This window comes from Bacillus rossius, chromosome 15, assembly GCF_032445375.1.
Source record: "Bacillus rossius redtenbacheri isolate Brsri chromosome 15, Brsri_v3, whole genome shotgun sequence".
NCBI lineage: Eukaryota > Metazoa > Arthropoda > Insecta > Phasmatodea > Bacillidae > Bacillus > Bacillus rossius.
Window position 1 is genome coordinate 26680855 of NC_086342.1, and position 8564 is coordinate 26689418.

An 8564-nucleotide genomic window follows, 5' to 3' on the forward strand; every position below is an offset into this window, starting at 1 on the left:
GCCTCAAGCCTCAATTTAAACTATCCTTTTTTGAAATATTTTTAATGTACGTAGTGAGGTGTCCACGTCGAAGGAAGCGGTGCCGAGTGCCGCGGAAGGGCTGTTCGCCACCGTGATGTCCCTCCTGGCGGCCTCGCCCATATCCGTGGACCTCGGCTGCCAGCAGTGGCTCCTGCAGGTGGCCGGCAGTCTCTTCTCAGGTGAGGGGAACCCTCAAACATGTGCATGTGGTCCATATGGATCGTTACCACAACGCAGAAATGCCATAACGCGGAATGTCAAAATTGACCACAACGCCGACAGCTAGAAAACAGCTGTGTACCACAACGCCGAAATAACAACTGAATGGATTTTTGTGTGTTTCTTAAATGTACCTAAACGCCGAAATACCACAATCAAACCTAACCTTACCTTACCTAACCTAACCTAACCTAACCTGACCCGACCCGACCCGACCCTACCCGACCCTACCCGACCCTACCCGACCCTACCCTACCCGACCCTACCCGACCCTACCCTACCCTACCCTACCCGACCCGACCCTACCCGACCCGACCCTACCCTACCCTACCCTACCCGACCCTACCCGTCCCTACCCGACCCTACCCTACCCTACCCTACCCTACCCGACCCTACCCTACCCTACCCTACCCTACCCGACCCGACCAGACCCGACCCTACCCGACACTACCCTACCCTACCCGACCCTACCCTACCCTACCCTACCCGACCCTACCCTACCCTACCCTACCCTACCCGACCCTACCCGAACAGACCCGACCCTACCCGACACTACCCGACACTACCCGACCCTACCCGACCCGACCCTACCCTACCCGACCCTACCCTACCCTACCCGACCCTACCCGACCCGACCCGACCCTACCCTACCCGACCCTACCCGACCCGACCCGACCCTACCCTACCCGACCCGACCCGACCCTACCCTACCCGACCCTACCCTACCCGACCCGACCCTACACGACCCTACCCGACCCTACCCTACCCGACCCTACCCTACCCTACCCGACCCTACCATACCCTACCCGACCCTAACCGACCCTATCCGACCCTACCCGACCCGACTCTACCCGACCCTACCCGACCCTACCCGACCCTACCCTACCCTACCCGACCCTACCCTACCCGACCCTACCCGACCCTACCCGACCCTACCCTACCCTACCCGACCCTACTTTACCCGACCCGACCCTACCCTACCCGACCCTACCCGACCCGACCCTACCCGACCCTACCCGACCCTACCCTACCCTACCCTACCCTACCCTACCCGACCCTACCCGACCCAACCCGACCCTACCCTACCCGACCAAACCCGACCCTACCCTACCCGACCCTACCCGACCCGACCCTACCCGACCCAACCCTACCCAACCCTACCCGGCGTTAGTGTATTTCGGTGTTGTGGTACACAGCAGTTTTCTAGCTGTCTGCGTTGTGGTCAATTTGGCATTTCGGCGTTGTGGTGTGTCCCCGGTCCATATAGGCCCAGCTGAACACTGTCCAGAGTCAACCTTTGGAAGAATAAATCATTGTGAAAAAAAATTATTTATTTCTCTATTTCGTGGAAGGAAGTACCCAAGGCTGGGGCGAAGGAAGACAGCCGTCCCTTCCTTCAGATGTGGTCAAACAAAGTAGCAAGGAGCTGTATTTAGAAAACTTTTAACTAAACCTCGCAAACAATTAAAAAAAGAAAGAAATAACACGATAGCCAGTTGTTTGGTACTCACCAGGGATGTGTAACATCTAATCTCGGAAATGAGCCAATTCACGTGTTCTTATCTTATCTTATCTTATAATAAAAAATTCAGACACAAATTTTAAAGTAGAATTCTTTCAAATAATGCTGAGCGTGATAAATATATACGCAAATTGTGTTTCATCTGCATTTCTTGACGCGAATCACACATAGTTTCTGCTCCCATGGCTAGAATTCACTGTCATAGCAGCTACATCGACTATTGAATAATTCAATTTGCAAACCAAAATTTTGAAATGTATACTGAAATGGCTCTGATAAAAGTTAAAAATACTTGGAAAAGTACTAAACCTCAGCTTTGGACTCAATTTTACAAGGAACTTTACTAGAATACAGCCTAGCTTGTTAAAATTAATTTAACCTTTAATAATATAAAGTTTTCTTTTGACTTTGTGAATTTGGTTTGCTCCATCCATGACAGATAGCAGCACCATGGTTACATATTTCCATTCCATGCGACTTCCATTCCATTCACGTAATTACTCCTACCAAGTACCATGTACCAAGAAGTAAATTGTTACACATCAAAAAAAAAATTATTTAATATATTTAATTTTTTAATAGCACCATGAACCCTCCTCCCTATTGAAAGAGGTTGAATACCAAAAAATTTCTCCACCCTTCTGTTTTGAGCCAGATACATTGGTGAGGTTGTGTGTTATTTTTCATAAAACTGTAAGATGTTCCTTTTTTTTTTTAAATTAAAAAAAAAAGAGATGGGATTTTACTTGAACCTCTTTGCCTTTAAATGGGACTTGATACAGTGCTGTTGTTTTTTTTGTTCGTTTTCCAGGTTTAGCTGTGAATCATTTGCATCAGTTCGAGATACTTTCACCATCAGAACCAAATACTGCCCCTAAGCAGCTTTGGGGCATGTTCACGGACAAGAAGGTATACATGACTTGGAGAATTACTACCTATAGCAGGGTGTCTACAGGTGCAGTAAATTATGAAACTTTTATTTTCAGCACCCGTTTGCTCACTTTTTTTGCCACCTCAATTAATTTTAAATATAATTAGTAGTACACTGAAATATACGTGCATATCATCACTGAAAAGGTTTTTAGCCCTATATCATAAAAATATGTATGTTCTTGCAAATACTAGATCTATTTCATTTAACATTGTTCATGTTTAGTATTTATGTAAAATATTACTGAATGATAAGTCTGTGAGTATACTACATTCTTGATGCGAAGCAAATATCAAAACAAATATACATAATTTTTTTTGGTCAAATTGCATTGTGAATATTGTTCTCGGTGAAGCTGCATGGCACTTAATAAAACACAGGATCAAAGTAAAATAAAAATATCATGTAACATCATTTGTAATGTTTTGAATTGATCAAGTGAATATCTATTGATAAAAAATTATAAAATAACCAATGCCTAATATTAATATTGAGTATTCATAAAAGCAGAGTGCAACCTTTTGATTTTTTTAAGTAACTAACTTTCTTCAAGTAAAACATATAATACACAAAAAATATATATATATTGAGCAAATCTTAGGCTTCCAATGTTTTAAAGCTTTGCAACAAATGGAAGCTTCACATCAGATTTGAAGCTTTACATCACAACCGATGATTCAAATAAAACGAATAGTGAATTTCCTGGAAAAGTCAAATCAAATATTAAAAATAACTTCAATTGATTCACTTAGTCGAAGCTTTGCCAGGCCTTCCGTATGATATTAAAAACATTGTAGGTGTAATTGTGTTCTCTCCTGTTTGGGACAAATCTTGTTCTTATTCCGATACCATCAGTGTGAAACTTGACAAATAAAAATGAGGAATGCTGGCTGGGTAAGGCCTGGATACTTGATTCTGCCTTTGTTGCTTGCCTGTGATGTTTCTTGGGAGTTAGTCGTTGTTTTCTGTCAAGTAATGCTCAGCATGCTCTCTCTAAGCGCCTTTCCCGTGGCAATAGTTTAAAACTGCAATGGCGTACTTTCAGGAAATTTTTATTTTTTCGTTGCCGGACGCGTGTGGATGTTTGGGTGGTGTTGCAGCTGGGTGTGCTGTCGGAGCAGCTGCTGGTGCACGTGGCGAGGCTCCTGTGCGTGTTCGTCCACGTGCTGGAGGAGACGGCCCCGAGCGTCCCCGCCCCCAAGCCGTCCCTCCCGTCGCTGCCGACGGCGCCCTCCTTGTCCCCCATGAAGCGCAAGACCAAGGCAGACGCAGCGGACGCCGTCAGGACCAGGGGCTCGTCGCCCGTCAAGTCGGCCGCAGGTGAGTCCCATCCACCCCTGGATGTCTGTCCCCGGCGACCCCAATCACCCGACCAGATATTCATTCACGAGTCCAACATTTTTATGTTTAATTAGATTATATTGATATTTAATGACCGTAATAGTTGTGTTCTTTGTTTCAACGAATTTCTTCCGGAGTACCATGAATATATTAAGAGTCTGATTTAGTGAATACAACTATGACAACGAAACGATAGCCAAATACAAATCAAACGACCCGACTGCACGCGGCCGGCCATCTTGCCGAACTGTTTATACGACACGCCAAAAGGGGCACAAGTAACACTTCGCACAACAAGGACAAAAGTCACAAAGTCTGAACAAATTGTTCTATATTAATTAATAAAAAAATAATTTTCTTTCAGATCGGGAAGAGAAGCTGGAAGAGAAAAGAGGCGTGCGCAGTACCACGATGGGTCTTTTCGCCAACCTGCCTCACTACATGAAACTTTACGACATGATCAAGAGTGCATACACAAATTATAAGGTATTGCATTGGTGAATTTATTATACTATAACGAATGCTTTTCTCCAACTTAACTGCAGCACATTAAACTCAGTGACATACTTATAAGGTGTTAGAATTATGGTTATTGCATTGAAGTTTTGGTTATGTATTTTCCAGAATACATTACTCGGGTGTTTGGCCTTATTATAATTTGTAAATTATTTGTGATATGGAACATTTCTCTACTGTAGTTTTTTTTAACACACTAAACACACTACGAATCACTCTGATGTTCTGCTGCAAAACAAACATGCCAGAAACCAAATTTAAAAAAAATCAATAATTATAAATTATTCTACTTTTTAGGAATGATGATGCAGTCATTTTACAAAACAGGGATGTATGTCAGCGAAATCATCACAGTATATTTTGTGTTTGTTGTATTTAAATGTGTTCATCTTTAGACTTTGTTTTATGTGAGTACGATTTTGGTGTTTTGCTAGATCACGCTTGACAACGCATCCAGCGAGAAGTTTGTGTGTCTGCTTCAAACGGTACTGAAAACATTGTCGCAGTTACTGGAGGTTTCAACGTTATGTGAAGTGGGCCGAATTGTGGAAGAAATATTAGCATACATGCGCTTGACCATCACAGTTGAACCATCCCACACAATCATATGCGTACAGCAGGTGTGTAATTTTTTGTACTGTTTTTTGTAGTCGCGTGTTTTTTACCTGAAAGTTGTTTCCCAAGCATTCTTTTTTTTTTTTTTTTTTTTTGTTTATAAGACTAATATTTTAAAGTTCTGATCACTAACAATGCCCCTCTTGTTTTTGCTTTGGTGTAATAGGAAAAAAAAAAATCTTGTTCTCTGTATCCTTGCTTCCTTTCCATAGGGGCTCTCAAGTTCTCTATTCTTATCAAAAAGTTAGAAAACCAATAGTACAGTTAAAGGTTCTTTTAATCCTGCTTTATATTATTCGGTACATTCTGTGACCCAGCACCAATCAAGCCGCTCGCATGCAGAATTTTTTGGTTCGATTCCAGCTGTTGACCTTGGTTGTCAGAGCGCATTATGGCGCTGCTGGCATTTTTAGTTTTCTCTGAGTTTATCATTAGTGGGTTTTAATTTTAGTACTTTGTTTCTTACTTCTAGTGAGTTACATTTCTGTGATAATTTTTTGAAGACGACAAATTGATCACAGACCAGAGTAATATCAGAGGTTTTTAGTAAACAGTTGCACTCATCTGTATTTCTTTTTTTCTATAGAGCAGATATTAGAACTAGTCTATGTAAATAAAAATGTAAATGTTCCTTCGTTCAAAATCTTGTATCTCTGAAAGTTCTTTACCCAACGTTGTATTTTAATAAATGCATGGTTTTATATACCTATGTGTATGTCACACCTGTGACATGTTAAAAGATAGATAAAAATATAAATAGGTAAAAATATGTTTGTGTGTTTGTCTTCAGTTTTGTAATAATAAAGATATATTTATAGACATAAATAGATATAAATATAGAGAGGGTATAGAGAGAGAGAAGGAGGGAGATATACAGATATAGGGAGATAGATAGAAACATAGATACATAGAGAGATACAGAGAGTGATATGGAGAGGTGGATAGAAATATATAAAAAGATAAAGATATAGTGAGATTTTTATTTATAGAGAAATACAGGAAGATTTATGGAGGGATATATATAGGTAGATAGAGATTATTTGTATATGTTTACCTGCTTCAAACAAATTACAAAAATATTGTGTGCTTTCTCTTTTCTTTATTTCCCATTTAACCAGGCCATTGAATTCAGTGACCAGACTGAGCCACAGAACACGTGGTGGGTACAGCTAGTTTTAAATACAATACAATCATTAATGAAAACCCTGTTATTACAAAACTCTCGTTAATACAAGGTTTGTAACAGCCCCTAGAAATTACATGGAAGTTATAATGCTAAGTAATACAAAGTAATACAAAGTTGTTTTTGTTCCAGGGGTAGTTAATTACATGTAGTAAATGATGATTATTACAAATATTACATTATATATGATGTTTCAACTAAAATAATTAAATGCCATTGCTTTTGTTTGGTGTACATTGGAGAAAAAGAACTTAAAATTACATATATTTCTAAAATAATGGTATGTCTTTTTGTAGGTAGTTTCTAAACCTTTTCTTTACTCTTCTGTCTTAAATCCTTTAAATAATTTGCATTACCGAATACATTTTTGAGCCACAGGTGTAGCCATCCTATATATAATCCATATATAATATGTATGTTATTTTTATTTGAGTTAGAAATTATCTAAAAATTCTGCTTAGTTTTGTAATTAGTTTAATTAATACAAACATTGTCTTTGCAAAGTGACAAAATTATGGTCTCTCTAAGTTTTTATTATTGAGGTTTGACCTTGTGTTAATTCTTTTGAATTCCCATGTAACATTATATTTTATCTGACAAATCACTAATCTGGCTTGACAGTAAAACATGCCACATTTAAAACTTTTCACTATATATATTTTTTTTTATTTAAAAAAAGTGTCTCTCCTTACATGTAATTTCTTTATAAAATGCCAGCCGAAAAATTTTGTCTGCAATCAGATACAAGATACGTCTTACATGAAAGTGAAAATAATTCCCAACTTTAGATAGTAAAAAGCTGATCCTGTCTTTGATCCAGAAACTGTGGTAATACGTATAAATGGTTTTTAATTTTCAGAATTTTCTTAAAGAGGGTTTATTGATTGTATTTAATAAACTACAAAAAATTTAAAACAGCTTTTAAGTATGGATTGTTGTGTTATACATGAAAACATTACATACATTGTATGTATACTGAATTTTCACTCTTAACTTCTATTTTATTATCGTTATGTACTTAAAAAAAATGCTTATCGTAAATTTTTGTAATGAGATCTCACACGCAATGTTGAATTTTAGGTGTTCACAATTTTTTGTGTGCTTGGCAGTTGCTGAAGTGTTTGTTCGGGACGAACGTCACGTCCCAGTCGCAGTTCATCAACGAGAAATCGTTCCCTGCCCACACTGGCTGCGGCGCGAGTCAGTCGGCCGACCTGAGCGGCTTCTACGGGGTGTGCTTCCAGGCGCCGTACCGACAGCTGGCCAGCTGCATAGCCTCTTCGGGGAGCAGGATCGACAAACCCAGCAACTCAACGTTTGTCAACTGCACTGCTTGTTATATCCAGGGGCATAGCCAGGGGGGGGGGGGGGGGGGGTTAGGGGTTCAAACTCCCCCCCCCCCCCTAACACCAAACCTTTAATTAATTTCTTAATCATCACTCAAACAAATTTCACATTAAAATTAGTAAAATTTTTACCATTACAAAATTTAAATTTAAGAACCGAACACTGCTAAAATAGCACTATTTTACACCTTAAAATCCAAATTTTCCCGGGGGAGGACCCCCGGACTCCCCTCTTTAATACGGCTTCTCAACACCCCCCATACACAAATCCTGGCTACGCCACTGTTTATATCTATTCTTATTCAGGGTGTAGGCTTGCACAAATACTAGTTTTTTTTGATGCAATGCGAATATCAGGTGAATGTTCAAAATGTTCGCAAAGTCAAATCAGATTGTGAATATTGTTCTCAGCGAAGCTGTATTAATTACACTTATTTTATAAAATACAGGATTGAAGTAAAAGAAAAAATCATTTAATGTTTTTAATGTTTAAACTGATGATTTTTTAACCAGTTGGGCCCTGTTTAGAACATCGTTCAATAAAATTTATAAAATAAACAGGCATAATATTAATATTAAACATTCTTAAAAGTAAAAAAGTGCCAACTTTTGATTATTATAAAGCATCCAACTTCATTCAAGAAAAACATATACAACACAAAAAATAATAATTTCATGAACGAATATTCAGTTTCCAATGTTTCAACAAACGAGAAGCTTTACATCAGACACTAAGCTTTGCATCACAACGGAATCTTAAAATAAAACAAATGGCAAATTTACTCGCAAAAGTCAAATTAAATATTAAAAAGAGCTTTGATTGATTCGTTTAGTCGAAGCTTCGCAGGGTGTCTACATGTCACAATGGTC

At 39.3% G+C, this 8564-nt stretch overlaps 1 protein-coding gene across 3 annotated transcripts in view; it reads left to right on the forward strand.

Annotated features, from left to right (window-relative positions):
• The window catches only part of LOC134539280 (huntingtin), a 135661-nt gene that overhangs the window by 31300 nt on the left and 95797 nt on the right, over positions 1 to 8564 (forward strand). For all 3 annotated transcript variants that reach the window (XM_063381104.1, XM_063381105.1, XM_063381106.1), the window contains exons 16-21: positions 55 to 200; positions 2574 to 2671; positions 3794 to 4013; positions 4399 to 4520; positions 4985 to 5170; positions 7458 to 7663. In XM_063381104.1, coding sequence (XP_063237174.1) covers positions 55 to 200; positions 2574 to 2671; positions 3794 to 4013; positions 4399 to 4520; positions 4985 to 5170; positions 7458 to 7663 — 978 coding nt within the window. The remainder of the gene's footprint in view (positions 1 to 54; positions 201 to 2573; positions 2672 to 3793; positions 4014 to 4398; positions 4521 to 4984; positions 5171 to 7457; positions 7664 to 8564) is intronic.